The 20,740-nt window shown below is 38.8% G+C and overlaps 1 protein-coding gene across 16 annotated transcripts in view; it reads left to right on the top strand.

Annotated features, from left to right (window-relative positions):
• The window catches only part of NTRK2 (neurotrophic receptor tyrosine kinase 2), a 208,126-nt gene that overhangs the window by 15,070 nt on the left and 172,316 nt on the right, over positions 1-20,740 (top strand). For all 16 annotated transcript variants that reach the window (XM_034410144.3, XM_034410142.3, XM_087886078.1 and 13 more), the window contains 3 exons: positions 12,464-12,538; positions 12,911-12,982; positions 17,526-17,594. In XM_034410144.3, the coding sequence (XP_034266035.1) occupies positions 12,464-12,538; positions 12,911-12,982; positions 17,526-17,594 (216 nt within the window). The remainder of the gene's footprint in view (positions 1-12,463; positions 12,539-12,910; positions 12,983-17,525; positions 17,595-20,740) is intronic.

Below are 20,740 nucleotides of genomic sequence, written 5' to 3'. Positions count from 1 at the left end.
CAATAAAAAAAAAAACAGGCAGGAGTATTATCTACATTCTTTTTAGTAGTACAAATAAAGGCAGGAAGTAAATCTAATAGTAAGATAAATAATGTTGGAATCCTTTAAATATATATCTTTAATTTATTGTTTACGCAATAATTATTCTAACTTCTAATTTAAATACAGCAAACTTTTCCCCATACTGTAGTGTTGTTATTTTTGTCCAGGTTGTTATATGTTAACCCTTACATTTCCAGTTTAAGTAGAAACTTTAACTTTTAAGGTTGAAGGACACTTTATATTAACTGTGCAGTATGTGAATGATGTTGCTAATTTTAATGTGTGCGAAATCCAGATTTTTGTTCAGTTTGAGGACTTAAACCTTTCCATCCACATCATCATCATCATCATCATCATCATCATCATCATTATTATTATTATTATTATTATTATTATTATTGAGATTTATATGCCGCCCTATCTCCAGCCGGACTCAGGGCGGCTCACAACAGTAAAAAACATCTAATGAAAAAGTTAAAAAGAAATTAAATCCAAATCTCATAATTTAACAGTTAAAAGTGCAATTAAGACTAACAAGTTAAAAATTAAAACCACATCAGTCCAGGCCAGCCAAACGAAACAGCCACGTTTTCAGGTTGCGACGGAAAGAGCTTCAGTTTTTAATTAAAAAAACCAAAGCAAGATAATCCTCCATTGGTACCTTGCCAAGCACCTGGAAAGAGGAAGGCTTGAAGAAATCCAGGCATGGTAGTATTGATGTGATGCTTCCTTTGTTTGGAATTAGTTTGGTCAGTTTTGGTGTGTAATCAATAAGTGAGTTGATCTTTGTATTCTATCGTACTCAGATCTCTGGTTGCTTCTATTTTATTTTGTAGGATTTTTTTCAACATGGACATCCATAACTGCCCATGGTATTATAGATGAGGCTTTACTAGTGTTTTATATGATGTTATTTGGCTCTTCCCATCCATGGTACACATAACATATATATTGCTCGGTGAGATATGTCATAGTTATAGAAACCTTGGCATTATTGTTATTTTCCATAGATGATTCCCTAACAAATAGTCAAGCCTTATAGAGCTGGGCAAGATCAAGTAAACAAAAACTACACAGACTTCAATAAAGTATATTTAATGCTAGCCTTAGAGTAAATAGAGAATCTTAGCAATTATAAGCATTTCCAGCCCTCCTTTATAGTGAATTCAGTAAGGAGAAGTCTCTTTGAATGATTTGAAATGCTTTTTTCCTATTTCTGGCTACTTGGATTGTGTTGAAATTTATAAAATAAGCTGCTGATAGACTCGTCTTCTATGTCTATATTGTTTATTTCAGCCTCCCCACAGTTTCTCACACAAATGAGGCGTTGGACTTACCGTGAACGCTCTTTCTCCAGGGGATGCGGAGTGGGTCAGAAGTGGGATGATCCAGCCCGTCTGGCCAATCACTGAGTCGGATAAACTTGGCCACGCCTACTCAGGCCTCCCTTCCTTCCAGTTTGTTTCGACGAAGGCAGATCTGCAAAACAGTCTCAAGCCTAGAAAATACAAGAGAAATCGCAGACGGGAGGGGCTGACCCACTCCGCATCCCCTGGAGAAAGAGCGTTCACGGTAAGTCCAACGCCTCTTCTCCCACTGGGATGCAGAGTGGGTCAGAAGTGGGACATACCCAAGCTTGTTAATTCGTCGGGCGGGAGGTCTGCGAAGGTCGATGTCGAGGTGCCAGGTGAACCTGTTGGAGGACTCTCCTTCCGAAGGCTGCCTCGGCGGAGGCAAAGGTGTCCAAACGGTAGTGCTTGATGAATGGAACAGGAGAGGCCCAGGTAGCTGCCCGGCAAATTTCCTCGAGGGAGGCCTGCGTGGCCCAAGCAGCGGTAGTAGCTGCACTCCGTGTGGAGTGAGCTGTAATATGACATGGAATGGGAAGAGATCGTGAGTCATAAGCTTTGGAAATGCAAGCTCGGATCCAACGCCCTATGGTGACTGAAGAAACTTTGGATCCCAAAGATGAGGGTTGGAAGGAAATAAATAGGGCTTCGGAGCGTCTTGAGGATGCGGTCCGAGATATATATATTTTTAAAGCCCTGCGAACATCAAGGGTCCGCCATTTGCGTTCTAGTGGGTGAGATGGATTTGGACAAAAATTAGGCAGGATAACTTCCTGTTCGCGATGGAACCGTGAGTTAATTTTTGGCACGAATGCCGGGTCCAGTCTAAGAATTACCCTATCTGAGTGTATCACACATAAATCTGGTCTGACAGATAGAGCTGCCAGTTCAGAAATGCGGCGAGCCGAAGTCACGGCCACCAGGAAGGCCACTTTCATGGTTAGAAATCTAAGGGAGGCAGTCCGGAGAGGTTCGAAGGGTGGACCTGTCAAGGCTGACAATACGTGTGGCAAGTCCCATGTGGGATAGCGGTGTACCACGGGTGGGCGCAGATTTCGTACCCCACGTAGGAACCTCCGGATGGAAAGGTGATGAGACAGAGGTACGCCGTCCCTGGGAGACAACACCGTGGCGAGAGCTGCAACATGCCGCTTGAGGGTATTATGTGCCAGACCCTTGGTGTAGCCATCATGGAGAAACTCCAACACCTGCGGAACAGAAGCTGACAAAGGGTTAATTTCGCGCGCAGAGCACCACGAAATAAATACCTTCCACGTGATGTTGTAGAGTCTGATGGTGGACTCCTTTTTGTCAGCCTGCATAACCCGGATGACATCTTCTGAGTACCTTGCTTCCCTCAAGAGGAGCCCTTCAAGCGCCAAGCGGTTAGGTTGAGCCACTGGGGCTCTGGGTGTAGGATTGTCCCTTGACTGAGGGACACTTTCTCCGGAGGTAGTCGCCAAGGGTCCGTCGTTGAGAGGGCTACGAGGTCGGAGAACCATGGCCTTCTTGGCCAATAAGGAGCGATGAAGACCACGTCCGCTCTCTCGGCTACAATTCTGCGAAGGACCCGCGGGATCAATGGGATCGGCGGGAACGCATAGAGTAGCTCCTGGGGCCAGGGGCAACGGAGAGCGTTTGTGTCCTCTGCCCCCCGCGATGGATAGCGCGTGAAGAATCGGCGTAGCTGTGCGTTCTCTGGGGATGCAAGGAGGTCTACCTGTGGCTGGCCGAACCGGAGACAGATGTCCTGAAACAGAGCGGGGCTGAGGCGCCATTCTGATGCGTCTATCGTGGTGCGGCTGAGATAGTCCGCCTGAAGGTTGTCCTTCCCCGCGATGTGATCCGCCTTGAGGGATTGAAGGTGAGATTCCGCCCACCTCCCGAGAAGAAGAGCCTCCTGCATCAAGGTCTTGGACCTCGTCCCCCCTTGGCGATTGACATGTGCCTTTGCCGACACATTGTCTGTAAGTACTAGTAAGTGTTGTCCCTGCACCATCTGATGAAAGGCCAGAAGAGCTAAGCGAATGGCCCTGAGTTCCAGAAGGTTGATACTTGACCTTGCTTCTGTCGGGGACCATCGCCCCTGAGCGACCTGGGAACCCAGGTGCGCGCCCCAGCCCGTCAGACTGGCGTCTGTAGTCAGAATCAGTGGATGTATGTCCAAGAAGACGCATCCGTTGTCCAGAGCCGGGGATAGCCACCAGTGCAAAGACCGGCGTACTGACAGGGGGACCCTGATCTTGGATTTGGAGGCCGCTGTCTTTGCCCGCTGATAGGGGAGTAGCAGCCATTGAAGGCTGCGGGCATGAAGCCGGGCCCAGGGAACTATGTCTGTGCATGAGGAGACGGGACAATTCTAGCTTGGGAGCTGTCGGCTCTTGTAACAGATGCCGAATCAGAGACCTGAGGCTGTCTTTCCTCTCCTGGGAGAGGAACACCCGTCCCACCTGCGTGTCTATGACTGCACCTAGATGATTTATGCGCTGTTGAGGGACCAATTGACTCTTGGGCTCGTTGACTAGAAACCCATGATTCTGTAATATTTGCAGTGTGAGAAATACATTGGTTCTGGCTCTGTCTAAGGACGAGGCTTGTATTAAAATATCGTCCAGATAAGCCTGAATGCGAATCGGTATGGACCGCAGGTGAGCTACCAAGGCTGCCAGAATTTTGGTGAAACTGCGTGGGGCCGATGCCAGGCCAAATGGAAGGGCCCGGTATTGTAGGTGGCGCCCCGCGTAGCTGAACCTGAGGAACCGCCGGTGAGCTGGCTCTATGGGTATATGAAGGTATGCCTCGGAGAGGTCGATTGAGGCTAGGAAGTCCCCGGGCCTTATTCCCTCCAGGATAGATTTGAGCGTACTCATCCTGAACTTGCGGTACACTAAATGAGTGTTCAGGGATTTTAAATTTATCCCTGTAGGAACCTCTATCTTGGGGACGAAAGGAACCTTGTGAGTAAGGTCTCTGACTGGGGCCCTCCTGGAAGAAATTACGGGCCGGTGGCCTGCGATAGTAGGGGGTAGCCCTGCTGATTCCCTAACAAATAGTCAAGCCTTATACAGCTGGGCAAGATCAAGTAAACAAAAACTACACAGACTTCAATAAAGTATATTTAATGCTAGCCTTAGAGTAAATAGAGAATCTTAGCAATTATAAGCATTTCCAGCCCTCCTTTATAGTGAATTCAGTAAGGAGAAGTCTCTTTGAATGATTTGAAATGCTTTTTTCCTATTTCTGGCTACTTGGATTGTGTTGAAATTTATAAAATAAGCTGCTGATAGACTCGTCTTCTATGTCTATATTGTTTATTTCAGCCTCCCCACAGTTTCTCACACAAATTATACATGGCTTTAGGCTAGAATTGATGTACTAGTAGAGAAAATTGTTTTATCTACAAGTTCTTTCCTTAGTACAATTTTTCAAGCATTACCCAGTCAAGCTATAGATGTGATAAAATTCTTAACTTAGGCCTGGAGCCGTAAGAATAGTGTGGAAAGAAAGAAGTCAAAGCCTAATCTGGGTTGCTTTTTGTCTAAAATGCATATGGTACACTGTTGGTATAGTTTAATTCTAGACAGGATTGCACCAGAGGTAGGTTCTATTTACCTTTACTACTGGTTCGCAATGGGATTACGTGCACGCACTCGCTTCGCTCATGTGCGCACCTTGCTTCTGCGCATGCACAGATCACTGATGATGACATCCGGGGCAGTGGGTGGGGCCTCCCGCCGGTTTTACTACCGAACCGGGGGCAACCCACCACTGGATTGCACTCCTGATGAAGGTGCAGATCTGTGACTTGGAGGTGAAATCCATGGACAGGGTAGCTTTCTACAGCAATGTCTGGTGTGCCATTTGTGGCCCTATTTAGGGCAGGACAACATGGCAACAAGAACACATGCCCTCATGGATATGAGGCTTGGATTCATGGAGCTTGAATGACTGCAGGGCACATTAAAGGCTGCCCTTGAAGATAACCTAGAAACTGGAGTTATGCAGAATGCAATTGTCTGCCTACTGGTAGGTGAGAACCACTGTAAACCATATTTCCACTTTCAAAAGATATATAGGGTGTGTGTGCTTTAAATAGATTTGCTTCATTATTTATTTATTTTGTTATTTATTAGATTTATTAAGGCTGTCTCCCTTAAAAAGAAATCCCAACTCTAGGGTGTTTACAAAATACATTCCGTCTGACTTTCAGACTGTTTTCATAGCTTTTATTTTCTTTATGAGCAAGATGCTGTCAAACTCAACATAGTTGGCAAATCAGAAAAGTGAGAACATGCTGTTTTCAGAAAGGCATCTTTAATGCTAATCAGGGATAAAAACAATCTTATAAACAGTAAGAGTAAATTCCAGGCAGACTTATAGTGAATTAATTAAGATACATTAAGTCTTTCTGAAAGGCTCCCTCCCCAACCTGTCATGCATGCTGAAGCTTGATTTTTAAAATTAATTTAAAACATTTTAATACATTTTTATTTTGATAGTTTCATGACAGTGAATTTTACCTAGTATTTTATTATAAACATTTAGATTAGAAAATATAGAGTGTTATAGCAAATAGACAATCAAATAATATTCTGATGCCATTACACAAGTATATGTAATGTGAACATAAAGTTCTCCTCAGCACATTTGAAAATAATATAAAAAGTTTTAAAAGGGAACTGAAATGAAGAAGGGCCTTGAGTTTTGTATGAAAAAAGGCTAAAATATTTGTAGTTCTTTAGTTTGGTGGAGGTGAGAGCATACCTGAATAAAATAGAATTCTTTATTGGCCACGTGTGATTAAGACACACAAGGAATTTGTCTTTGGTGCATACAGTATGCTCTCAGTGTACAAACAGTGTAAAAAGACAAGATACATTTGTCAAGAATCATAAGGTGTAACATTTAATGATAGTCACAGAGTACAAATAAGCAATCAGGAAACAATCAATATCAATATTGTAAGGATACAAGCAACAAAGTTACAGTCATGCAGCCAGGAGTGACAAAAGAACATCTTTATGGTGCATAATTGATCTGAAGAGTTAATTGCCATAATACATATGATGGTTACAGGTAGTCCTCGACTTACAACAGTTCATTTAGTGGCCATTTAAAGTTACAAAGGTACTGGAAAAAAGTGACTTATGATCATTTTTTATACTTATGACCATTACAACATCTCCATGGTCACATGATCAAAATTCTGACGCTTGGCAATTGGTTCATATTTATGACAATTGCAGTGTCATCACAGGGTTATGTGATCACCTATTGCGACCTTCTGACAAGCTAAGTCAATGAGGAAGCCAGATTCGCTTAACAACTGTGTCATTAACTTAATAACTGGAGGGATTCACTTAACAACTGTGGCAAGAAAGGTCATAAAATGGGGCAAAACTCATTTAACAAATGTTTCATTTAGCAACAGAAAGTTTGGGCTCAATTGTGGTCATAAATTGAGGACTACCTGTATTAGCAACACTCAATCTCATATAACACAATATCATTCAAGCCACCTGTTGAAAATGGCCTTAGGTATTTGGAATGGGAACTAGGATCTACTGGGAAAAAAACTCAATTCCTTCTATAGTATCAACAAAAGTTCATTTTTATGGCTTGCAGTTTCTTTCAGCAACTGGAATAAAAGGGGTATCTATTTTTTTCTTGCTTAACAACAGAAATGTTGGGCTTAATTGTGGTCGTAAATCAAGGACTACCTGCACTAAGATGGTATTCAAAAGGGCTTAGGTAAAAATCATGAAGATCAAGTATATTAAATAGCGAAGAGTCCATGTTAGATGGGGTGGGGTAGCATGCCAGTTGCCAGGGAATAACAGTGGCATAGGGACATGTTTCTTGTGTGGATATCAGTGGCAATTAGTTGGACACTGGACACTGTGGGAGACAAAATGCTAGACTGATTCAATCCTTATGATCCTACATGTATTGCCTAGGTCACTAACTTTGAAACTGTGCGCTTTCAGGGAATATCTTCTGCAATGAGTTTATTTGCTATTAAATCTCTGGCCTCAAAAACCCTCTGTGTTAGAAGAACCTGGAGCACATTCAGTTCATAAAGAACTCTGGCCAAACCTGTTAATCCTTCTTGTCACTTTGCATCAACTAAGAATAAATCCTAAAATAACTTTTCCCCAACCTGGAATGCTCCAGATGTTTTGTGACTGCAGCTTCCAAAATACCCATTGGAATTGGTAAATCATCCCAAACTGTTTTTTCATGTGAGGGATCATGCCATTGCTGATCTTTTGGTTGGGGTACAGTTGATAAGCTTCCAAGGAAACCAAGGTTTCTTGGAATACTGTTTTGAAAACAACTAGCAGAGTGCATCTGGAATACATCTAGAGTAACACATCCCTCTGAATTTTAATTACAATGTTTTACTTATTTCAGAGAGGCTGGCAACAAATAGACAAAGTACTCTGGATGAAAGTACTCTCCTTTTTTCTTTCTTTTTCTCTCTATGTATTTTTGTAAATATACTTCAAAGCTCAGTGTGAGATTTGCAGTTATGTGATCCAGTGCATGACGAGAGTCTGTAGTATTATTCCATTAGTTTTGCTGTGGCTCTTTGCGGTGGTTCCCTCAGACTCTAGCTTGGATGAGGAGGAGAGCTGGTTTCGGAGCTATCCTAGAAGGAGTACAGGGAGCATCAGGGAAAGATGGAAGGGTCTGTGCCAGAGGCAAGACAAAGTAGCAGTGGAATAGGGTGATTGTGGTGAAGAAATCCCTAGAATGTTGGAGGAATCTGGGAGAGAAGGGTCAGAAGAACAACTGGTTGCGCAATCCAGAGAGGATATGCAGCTGCAACCAGTCACAGTGTGGACAAGAAGGAGTTGCCGCCTCTTCCCAATCCAAGGATGTGCAAGGCCCAGTGGAGAGAGGCGCAGTAGAGATCAGTGAGATTAATCATGAGGAGATAGCCTTGCCGCTCTTAATGAAGTGCACTGGTTGGTGCCTACTTAAGTAGGATTTTGAACTTGATTGGTATTGGAGGAACTAATACTCCAACTCACTGTGAATGTTTGGAACCCTTTTGTTCTTCATTGTGCCTTGGACCTGTTGGGAGTTGTCCTTTGTCCTGCTTCAACTCAGTGACATCATATTTGTCTTCGTCTGGCTTTAACTCATTGGAGTCATGTTTGCCTTTGCCTCTGCCTTGCCTGAACTGTGGGGAGCTGTGAGCTGATGAGACTAGGGCTACTCTTAGGTGTTGTGAATTAAATAGAACATCTTGCCTTGCTCGTTCGGACTAGGCCACTATTGGCCGGGACTTGGAAAAGACTTAAAGAGGACGGCCCGTAACACTTTTGCATGCACAGTGGGAACTTGGGGGATGCCCAAGGGTAGTTGTGTGAATAAACACATCTAACTCCTTACAGCATGCATGTGCTTGTGGACTGGGGCAGGACACCCTTAATGAGCACCCAAGTTTCTGAAGGATTTGATTTTGACACCATGCAAGGGGAGATTATGAGCAAACCATTGTGAAAAAAACCTCTCTCTTGTAATTTCTGTTTTATTTTTGTTTATTTTTCTACTGCTTTCTTGTTCAGCCTCTTGCTATGTTTCATTATTACATGATGTCTATGATATTCATGGCACCGAATAATGACCATTCATGTATACCATCCTAATTTATGCCGGAACATCTGAAGATAAAACATGATTTGAGGAATAGTATGTTGTACAGTCTATTTGGTGGACTTACATAACATCAGAAGCCAATACAATGAAGTAGATTTCTTTAAATGCATTTCAATATATAAATAATAAGTACATACCAGAAGCATAGCTATTAGAAAAAAGTTGAATATCTAGTCGTTTAAGCAAGGCAGCCAATACAATTTTATTTTTCCTTCAGTTGCTTCCAATTCTCTGAGTCCCACTGGATATCACTTGGCAAGGTCAGTCTGTCAGGAATCAGCTCCTTTGAGTTCTAAGAAACTCTTGTTCATGATGTCAGTGATTGTATCTCGCCATCTTATCTTCTGTCAGTTTCTTGATTGCCTTCGATTTTTCCAGGCATCAAGGTATTCTCCAATAACTCTTGACTTCACATTATGTGTCCAAAATATCTCAACTGAAGCTTCCAATGAATAATCTGGTTTCCTTCATCTAATATTCAATGTTTTGTTCTTGCTGCAGTTCAAAGTCTTTTTCCACCATTTTCTGCAGTGCCACACAATTCAAAGGCATTGATTTTCTTTCCTTCAGCCTTTCTAAGGATCCAGCTTTCACAGCCAAGTGCTACAATTGGAAAACCTACAGCCTTGATAATACCCATTTTTGTTATCAATATAACATTTCTGCATTTTAATATTTTGTGCAGACCTGTCACAAACTTTCTTTTAGGTAGCAAAGGTCTGTTTGTTTCATGACTACAGTCATCAGTCTTGTGATTTAAAAACTAAATTTTGGTCAAAAAGATAAAGTCTACTATTGTTTCAAGTTCTCAGTCTGTTGGCTTTGGTTTGGCATTGCTACTCACATAATCTTAGCGTTCTTTTTAATATTTAATGCTAAAGAGAAGGCTAGTCTTGCAGGCTCTTTTTTTTTTCAGCATGAGCTTCCTTAAATTTTCTTTACTGTACTCTAGCCATGCAAATTGTATTATCAGCATATCTATGGTTATTAATCTTAATTTCTACTTATTTTAGTTAAATATTTCTTGTGCTATATTTTTTAATAAATCAGGCAAATAAGCTGACAGCAAACAACCCTGGTACAGGTAGTCCTCAACTTACAACAATTCATTTAGTGACTGTTCAAAGTTACAATGGCACTGAAAAAAGTGACAGGACTATTTTTCACAGTTACGACCTTTGCAGCAGCCCCATGATCATGTGATCAAAATTCAGATGCTTGGCAACCAGTTCATAGTTATGACCGTTGGTGTGTCCCAAGCTCATGTGATCCCCTTTTGCGACCTTCTGACAACCAAAGTCAATGGGGAAGCCCGATTCACTTAACAACCAGGTTACTAACTTATCAACGGCAGTGATTGACTTTACAACGGTGGCAACAAAAGTCGTAAAATGGGGTAAAACTCATTTAACAAATGTCTCAGTTAACATCAGAACTTTTGGGCTCAAGTGGGGTTGTAAGTTGAGGACTACCTGTATATCCTTTCCCAATATTGAATCAATTAGTTGCTGTTCTATCTGTTGCCACAAATTCTTCAGTACCAAACACCTAATATACTCATGCTTGTAAGGACTATTTAAACTAAATAATGAGTTTAAAATATCCCCAATCTCCTTTCTATATTATTGCAAGAAAACCTGCATGATCATATTTATTTATTTATTTATTTATTTATTTTATTTATCCATGTAATCATGAGTAGAATATTTTTATTTTTATTCTTATTATATTAAGACTTGACTACTGTAATTCTCACAGTTTCTACTACTGTCTCCAGTGATAAATACATAAATCCTAACTAATTTATTTACATGCTATTGACCACTAAGTTGGCATTGACTCTTTCTGACCACGTAGATAGATTTTCTCCATGAAGCTCTGTCCCTAAGCTACTCTTTCAGTTCTTCCAAAGGTATATATGCTTCCCTTTACTGTATATTTATTGGTCATTATTTTTCATAGATTGATTATGTAAATTTTGATACCTCATTTTCAGTCTTGAGTTCCTTTCCTTGAATTCACAATATCAAAAAAGCAAATTTCTTATATACTGTATATCTTACGTATAATTCTATCCAAACTTTGTCAGGCAATTTGGCTTTACCTAAGGCTTTTTACATAGTTTTACAAAATGTAAATAGTTTGCTTCTATTCACGAATTTTTAGATATTTTTTCTTCTATGTACCTTTCTCTCTTTTTATATATTTTTAAAAATTTTCCCGTTCTTTTTAAGGGGGTATGTTGAACAGTTCAGAAAAACTTAAAATGATAACTTCATTGTTTATTCTTGATTTAGTTTGGCGTATGCAAATTAAAAACATTATATTAAAATGGGGACTAAACCAGTTTGTTCTCCATTACTTCCATCATGTAGTATACAGAATTTAAGAATATACTATTATTGACTAGTTATTTGTTCTGTGTAACAGAAAAAGAATGTATCAAAAGAGTAGTAGATAAAAGCTATTATAGTATAAAATGCCAGAACTGGACTACTAAGATTCCAGTACAGGTGGTCCTCAACTTACAACAATTTGTTTAGTGACTGTTCAGAGTTACAATGGCACTGAAAAAAATGACATGATCCTTTTTCATACTTACAACTGTTACAGCATCCACATGGTCACATGATCAGGATTCAGATGCTTGGCAACTGATTCATATTTATGACCTTTGCAGTGTCCCAGGGTCATGTGATCCCCTTTTGCAACCCTTCTGACAAGCAAAGTCAATGGGGAAGCCAGATTCACTTAACAACATTGTCATTAACTTAATAATTGCAGGTATTATAACTTAATAATTGAGGTAAGAAAGGTCATAAAACAGGGCAAAACTCACTTTACAAATGTCTCACTTAACAACAGAAATTTAGGCTCAGTTCTGATCATAAATTGAGGACTACTTGTATAGTGGTTTTTAAACTTTTTGACTGAATTCCCCTTACCTCCAACTTGAATAATGTCATTTCTCTCTCTGTATCCTTATCTCTCCCTCTCCCTTCCCCCCTCTCTCCCCCTCTCTCTTTCCCTTTTACACATACCCACCCACCAACAACCATACACCATTGATTTTACATAAACGTCTCCACAGTGGCAACCCTATACTGAATCCTTGATTTACAAACAATCTATTACAAATTGCTCCATTACTCCCAGAATATACCCAAATTAACCTGCTTCCATCTTGCAAAGGGCCTCTTAACATATTATAATACTTAATATGTTTCTGCAGATCTGCCCTACAATATGATAGATCATATTGTAATGGAGGAACAATTTATTTCTCTGTTTTCCCATTTCCAAGTCAGACAACTGCTATTTGTATGCCTATTATAGAAATAAGAAAATAATATACTACCATAGTAACATTTATCTCTTCCTCTTTTTTTTGTCCCTTTAAATAGTTATATTGCAAACCAGCGGGGTTTAGAAAGCATAAATGAAATAGATGTTGGACTGTACACTGGATTGAGAAATTTGTAAGTATATATTTTAATTACGTATATTTAGTATTATAAATGACATATTTTGCCCACTTTGCGTAAACGTTATAGTGGAATGTACTGAAGTCTTACATAGGCCATTGTCTTCATTTATTTCATTTAAAAGAAGCAACTCAACTCTGTATATTTGTGGATGTAATTCATGAAGCTGAGTATAATGAGTAATTATAGCAAATTGAAAATTTTATCACATGGCATCACAGATTGTTGAATTGAGAAATAAAATAACAATTCTTGAACAACAATTTATTCTGAAATTCCTTGAGTTACATGCTATACTCTCCATAAATAAATGAATGGATGATACATCACTCAGTAATTGTAACTTGTGCTTGTGTACTTTTACAGAACTGTGGTGGACTCAGGCTTGAAGTTTGTCTCACGCCAAGCTTTCCTGAAAAATATTAACCTACAGTACATGTAAGTGAAGACCCACTTTATGACCTTAGAACAAGCGGGATAATTTAATTATCAGTCGGGACTTAAAATATTGTCTTCCATACTATATTGCTGGATTCAGCTTGCGGCTGGTTGCCACTTGGTAGAATATATCACTGTTGTTCAGTTGCTAAGTCGTGTCCAACTTTTCCTGACCCCCCGTGGACCACCTATCACTGTATACAAGAGCAAGAAGAATTTGGAAAAAGACAAATATGATGTTTCCCCTATATTAGGTGCAAAGGATTTTTTAAACTTTTTGGTTATCAGTGATTGCCAATCAGTATGCATCCTCCCCCCAAACGGTATAATACAGTATACCCAGGCACCTCTCCTCCCATATATATTTTCCTACCTAGATATACACACTCAGTTACAAAGGTATTGTGTCCATTGCAATGATACTGGGTATAATCCACTTTTAGTTGTTAGGGAATGCAAGCTGGAGGATGTATGGGAATTCCAGAAGCTCATGTCTTCATATGGACCTCTGACTGACCACTATAAAAAGATTAAGTTGACTAAAAGGCCCTTTGAACTAATCCAACAACTCTGTTCTTGCTAATTATGTATCTGTCTCCTGACCTAAATTCCTCCTCCCATTTGAGTGTATTATAAATTGCTAGAGCTGCACATGGCAGCCAATCAATACATACTCATTTTCCTTTTCTGTTGTTCAAATGACATTTTCAGCAAAATGGTTAGACAGTTTGCTGCCAAACAGATGGCAGTGGACTGTCCAAGTTTAGTATTAGAAGGAATGATGACTGGAAAATATCCAGCTATTTTTGGATACATATTGGAATGTTGTTTTAAATAAAGATGTGATTTACTGATCTTGCTCTTTAATGTAAGTAATTTCCACTGTCAGATAATAGCAAAGGCTAAAGATCTTACATAAGTGACTTTAAAAGTTCTATCTTTAGGGACAAATAGCTACTAAGGAACTATGTGCTGATTCATTTACAAAATTCACTTCTATAGAAATATTTCATCCATTAGAAAAGAGGAGGATATTGGATGAGCAGAAAGGAAAGCAAAGGATGGAAGAAATGTTGTTTTGACTATCAGCTATCCAAGATTGTTGTGACAGTGTGCAAGCTATTCCACTGGCTATTGGAGGGTTTATTTATATCTATATATGTGTGTATGTATGTATATGTATATATATATATATATATAGCGATAATTTATGTATATAGCGATAATGTACATTAATAATTTCCCTGTGTCTTCTCTTAACAAGAATTTGGCACGTTTGTGATTTAGAAACTTTCTTTTTTTTAGAAAATAAACATAAGACATAAATTATAAGAATTTCCAGTTTTTTTAAAAAAAATATTTGGGCTTTAATCAACTCATATCAGATCTCTTTAATTCCGTTTAAAATCCCTTTAAAACAGATATGCTACAATATAAATAATTCAAACATATCAATACTAATATAGACATATCCACCAACGTCAGTAGTATCAAATTCTAAAGAACTTTAAATAAAATATTTTTATAAACATATTTGCCTTTTTTCCCATTACCCAGGTGAAATTTATGTAGACAAAATGGCTGTCTTTAGCTGATGTATGATTATAAAAATCAGTAATACTGTAAACAAATGAAATTAAATATTCCATAGACACTACCTAAATGTAAACTGTAGTATCAGTTGCAATAGTCCACTAGGAGAAGGGCGGGATATAAATTGAATAATTGAATTGAATAATAAATATCTAATGGAAAAATCTAAAAATCTTTTCTGTATTTTCAAAAAAGATCACTGCATCTTGCTGTATATTCTTCTATTGTGCAGACATAATAAAGAATATTTTCTATTACTTTTGTTACTGATGCATAGGCTGGCCCATGGTATTATAAGGGGAAAGTGTTCCCAAGACATTTTATTGACATTTCCTTGGTCTGCTTTGGTATTACAATATTAAGATAAGACAAATATATGTCCTAGAGCAGGGGTGTCAAACTCGATTTATTGAGGGCCACATCAGGGTTGTATTTGACCTTGGCGGGCTGGGGGTGGTGGTAATATGGCCAGGGTGAGCTCCATTTTTGGCCCTGATGGCCTCATGCAACCCTCTGCCAGTGAAAACAGAACTCTATTTTCACTGGCAGAGGCACTGCGGGCTGGTCCTTCGCTGTTTCCAGGGCGGATCTAAGCATCTGCGGGCTGGATCTCGCCCATGGGCCTTGAGTTTGACACTCCTGTCCTAGAGGGAATAATAAAATTTCTGTTTGTGGAAGAAAAAGGATAATGACAAGAAGGAAAAGTTTTTTTAAAAATAAGAAACAGGTTGCATATAGAGGAGAATACTGGCTAAGGTCACCTTTAGCCAATGCAGCTGTAAGTGTAGCTTTAGATTAACCTTATTGTCCATGTAAGTTGAACAATCAATTCACATGAGAGATGTATCTTGCCAAAATGTGTCATTATAGCTTTGCCATAAGGACTTCACTACAAATTGATTATCTCACTACAAATATGCTATGTTCAACAATAATTGGGTTGAGAATTCTGCAAATACTAGTCAAAAACATCTGGCTGCCACTAGAATGGTAAAGGTTAAGAAACATTTTAAGCATTTTAATCTCTTCTTAAGATGTAAAACAAAGAGAAGCTTTTATTTTTGTTTTCAGCTAACAATGTTGCTCGTAACATGGAACCCTAGAAACACTAGTTAATTTTCAGTATAGTTTAGAATAGGAATGGGCAATTCATTGGCTCTATCTATTCCCCAAATGTCTTTTTCTTCAGTCCACAATGATTACTTTGCTGAAATTTTTTTTTTTTAATATGATTTATATGCCGCCCTTCTCCGGAGACTCAGGGCGGCTTACAATGCGTTAAGCAATAGCCTTCATACTTTTGTATATTTATACAAAGTCAGTTTATTGCCCCCACAAACTGGGTCCTCATTTCACCTACCTTAGAAAGGATGGAAGGCTGAGTCAACCTTGAGCCTTGGAGAGATTCGAACCAGCAGTAAATTGCAGGCCGCTGTGTTAATAACAGGTTGCTTAGACCACTGTACCAGCAAGGCTCTTTGGTGGCAAATCAACAAATGCATCACTTCCAATTGTTTTCCAGAAGAATTAAAAGAATTAAAGAAGAAAAAGGTTTTTTAGGATAGACTTTAAGAAAGTAAGATGTACATATACACAAACCCTGATGAAACACCTATCTAAAAAATCCCCCTCTATTCTCCTGCTTCATTCGTGTGGCATTATTATGTCATGGATGAGTTCAGAAAATTTTCTGCTAAGGACATAGTGGTAATGCTGCACATTGTTACTACACTTTTTAATATGTACATATTTTATTGGATCTAAGGGACATGGTGGCTCAGTGACTAAGATGCTGAACTTGTCGATCAAAAAGTCGGCAGTTCAGCGGTTTGAATCCCTAGTGCCATGTTAACGGGGTGAGCTCCCGTTACTTGTCCCAGCTTCTGCCAACCTAGCAGTTCAAAAACACATAAGAAATGCAAGTAGAAAAATAGGGACCACCTTTGGTGGGAAGATAACAGCGTTCCGTGTTCCTTTGGCATTTAGTCATGCTGGCTACATAACCACAGAGACGTCTTCGGACAGCACTGTCTCTTTGGCTTTGAAATGGAGATCAGCACTTCCCCCTAGAGTCGGGAACGACTAGCACATATGTGCGAAGGAACCTTTACCTTTACCTTATTTTATTGGATATTTGACATCTCATAATTGGCCCTGATGTAAAACAGAATGCAGGAAACTACTGTTATATACTTCAGGTAGGTGGATCTGGATTGAAAAAAATTCAGACAAGCACCATTTCGCAACATTTTTATTGTGGCAGGGAGCCTATATCTTATTCAGTGAGAATATATTTCCTATGGAAAATAAAAAGAAAGGTGCTGCTAGTCTGGAAATCTTTATATTTTGTCAAATTTAAATATTCTTTAGTAAAGGGGTGCCTCTCACAGTGCATGCGATCATGTGAATATAGTCAAGAGCAAGAATGCATTTGATTTTCATTGTAATGGAAGATGCAAAAGTGTATTGCAATATAATACAGTAAATATGTAATTGAACTGAAAGGCTTAATGATTTCATGTTACCATTTTTCCATGATGTTTGCTGTGAACACATAGTTTAAAAAAGTATTTCTAAAAAGTCTGTGATGGAGTTGTTTGGGATTTAGCCAGGGTTTGGAAAAGTAAAATCTTTGATGTAGGATCAAAGACGATATGGTAAACATCTATTTTGCTTATGAATAAATTGAGCGTTTAGTCAACATCTGAGAACATCTTTGGAGTAAAACTTAATCCAATGTTTCTTTTCCTTCACTTGAACTGAACTGTTTTAAGGTACATGTTGCAATCAGTGTTTATGTGTGCCCAGTCTTGATGTCAAGCTAGGATACAATCTGTATCAGTTTTGGAGATCATCAACGGGAGTTGTTTGACAGAGTTTAACTTCCTGGGATGTGTCTCTCAAAACTCCCTTGTTTCCTCATTTTAATTATGACACTGTTTCTTTACAGTAACTTCTCCAGAAATAAGCTTTCAAGTTTGTCCAGGAAGACTTTCCGCCATCTGAATTTGACAGATCTGTAAGTAATTGCTTTTCTGAAAAATCAAGTTTGTTGTTATAATGAATGTTATTAGCATTATTACCAGGCACAGTATTTTAGTATTTAGATTCCAGGAAGAAAACATTTAAAGTTTATGTTTCTAGGAAAAATAAATTTTGTTTCACAGTACTGTGTGTTTTTAATATGTGTGTTGGGTGTATCTATGTATTTAACATATGGGACACAGTCCAGGGAACATATAGTTGAGGGCGTCTTGTGGCTACCCTTCCAAGCATCAAAATAATTTTGTGTTTAGGCTAACCACACTGCAGCAACAGAGCCATTGTTGCAAGAATGGTTTCACTTTGCAGCTAGTCCTGGAATTTGCTTCAGTTACCATGCAAACCAATGGCTCCTTAACTCTGAACTAGTCATTAGTCCATGTTTGGATACTATGAAAAATTACTATCAGTCCAGGTAAGCCAAGAACAATCCATGATTATAGATTGAAGGTGTAGGTAATCCTAGGGTTTCAACCACTAATTCAATGACTGTTCAAAGGTTCAGTGGTGCTGAATTAGTGGTACTTACGATTAGTCCTTGAAGTTTCACCGTCACAGCCCCGTGACAGACACATGATTTGGGTGGTTGGCAACCAGCTCGCACTACAAAGCTTGCAACAGTCACATGATCACCATGGCTATGAAAGTCAATGGAAAAGCTGGCAAGGAAGGTTGCAGAACATTCCTGTAAGTCACTCCTGCTCCCTCTGCTTTTTCTCCTGAGGATCCACATTACTGAGTAAGGGATTCCAGAGATCTCATACTCCATAGTGCACCTCCTTGTCTGCACTCCATAGCTCAGACCCACCTGGTTACATTTGCACTTTAGCACTCCCCCTCTATTTGCCTGGTTGAACTTGTACTGGGCCAAAGCACGCACCTCCTCGCACCACTCTGCAGCACTCACTCCCCACCTGCATTTGTGCTGCACTATGGCACCGACATGTGCACCCACTGCACACTGTAGTTGCTCACCTTCCTACTGAGCTACACTCATGCCACACTGCATCACCCACTGCCTGCTTGTCTATCTGCACTTGCATCTTCCCAGTTAAAAATAACAAAAATTAGAGTGGTAGAAATCAATCTGGAAATCTGTAGAAATTCACGAGGAGTCATCTTGCTGGGTTGTTTTCTGTTTCTGACCAGAATTACCATGGTGCCTATGTCATATATTTAAAATTTCAAATTTTCTCCTTGTCCCAGAAGGATCAGAATTTGGCTGCAAGTTTGGTAGTTAAAACTCTTCCTTTCTATCATCATCCACAATACCAGGCCTGTTCAAATCTACCCTTTTTTCCTTGCATAACAGAAATGTTATTGTTCACTGTATTGTTACAGTTAATTTCACAAGTGTCATATTTATCAGATAGGAAGATATTTTTCCTAAACAGTTGGAAATCAAAGCATATTCATATAGGCCAATATTGTAGCAATTATTTTTTGTAAATGGGCTACTTTATTTTATAAACAGATAATTGTAAATTATTAATTCCATTTATTTCCTGAACATATATACACAAATATATATATGCACAAAAATATATTAGCACATTCATCCATTTATTGGAGAGGGAGAACTCTCCAGATTTGGAAGCTATTTGTGGAATTTCAAATACAGATTTGCTTTATGATGTAGTTCCCGCTCTTTTCCAATTAAAGTGTAATTGAGCTGAGAATAGAGATTGTTTGGTATAGTTGTATATTTATACTGAGGTCTACATGCTTTCTTTTCTCCTACACACCACTGAAAGCAACTATTGTTTCTCCAAAACAGGTGGAAGTAGACTGCTTAACGTTTTCAATATATTAGCATAAATTTGTCAAACCTACAAAACTCTCTCTTTGATCTGAATATTTATTTGAGCTGATCTACTCAGACAGCTTCGAAAACATCTGAACTGCTGTGAATATTCTATGAGATTACATTAACAGAAGGATCTGGAAGACCAAATCAAATGTTCTGCCTGTAGATTGTTATAATTAGTGCTGGATTGTTTCATCTTAATAAAATGACTTAGGGGCAACAAGTGGTACATCAATGAATTAGCTCATGAAATATAGGTTATGCTTTTATGAGCAAAGCTGAGATAATGTTCCTTGCCTGAGCCAGACATCTGGACTTTTTGCTGTTTCTTTTTTTATTCTAGCTTCTTTATACATTAAGTACAAGAAATACTTTAAGTACCCAATTAAATAAGCTTTCCTGGATGTGTTAATTTTAAGTGGATAATAAAGAGTCTATTTTAATTCCTCAGTGTGAGCTTATATATTCTTCTAAGCCTTAGAGTCCAGTATTTGTTGTTGTAGTCTTAAATGTAAGCCATTTTTGCATTTGTTCCAAGGGTTTCATAGATGACTTCTTTTTCAAGTTTCTGCATCTTTTGCTTGAAATATATTTCTGTGACGTTTGACCATAAGGGGGAGCTCAGTTTATCCACAATAATAGAAAACATCTAAAACTGTATTATGGGACACTGTATACTGAGAATTAAATATGATTCTTCTTCATGGTCCAGAATAATTTTTTTTCTACTGAATTGAAGAAAATGGCATTCTTTTCTTCCCAGTCAAAGTCAGATTTTTGAGCTACAACTTTTCAAACCTGCTTCTCTCCAAATGTGTCTAAACTAGCAGCAGTGGCTAAAAATGTTAGGAATTATAGTCCTAACACATTTAGAGGGGATCAGATTGTAGTCTAAACTAGATAAATGGATTAGAACTATTTTGGGCAAAATCAAACAAAGAGGGTTTGGGATCTCATCTTAAAAGAGGCATCCCCTTTCCCAGAGATGCAAAAGGGAATATATTCTGATCCAATGAATGTTGTCAGGTCTACAGAAGTACTATTTTATTGATATATAGACTTAGCTGATTACTAAATTAAAGCTCAGGAGCCACCATGCAATGGCAATGTTGTATTTAAATATCCACATAAGAATCAGTGGAAAAATAAATACATTATTTGGACAGCAATGAAAAGTGTTTTCCTCTTATCCTAATTGTGGGCCTGATTAGAGACAAGTGTAATTCAATATGCCATTATCTGCTTTTTTGTCACTGTTTAGACCTGTCTAGTCTTATTTTAAAGTGTCTTTCATTTGTCAACTGTTGTTTGGGGGA

This window comes from Pantherophis guttatus, chromosome 2 (genome assembly GCF_059756535.1).
Source record: "Pantherophis guttatus breed Tessera chromosome 2, ASM5975653v1, whole genome shotgun sequence".
NCBI lineage: Eukaryota > Metazoa > Chordata > Lepidosauria > Squamata > Colubridae > Pantherophis > Pantherophis guttatus.
This window is presented reverse-complemented; position numbering and strand designations above follow the sequence as displayed.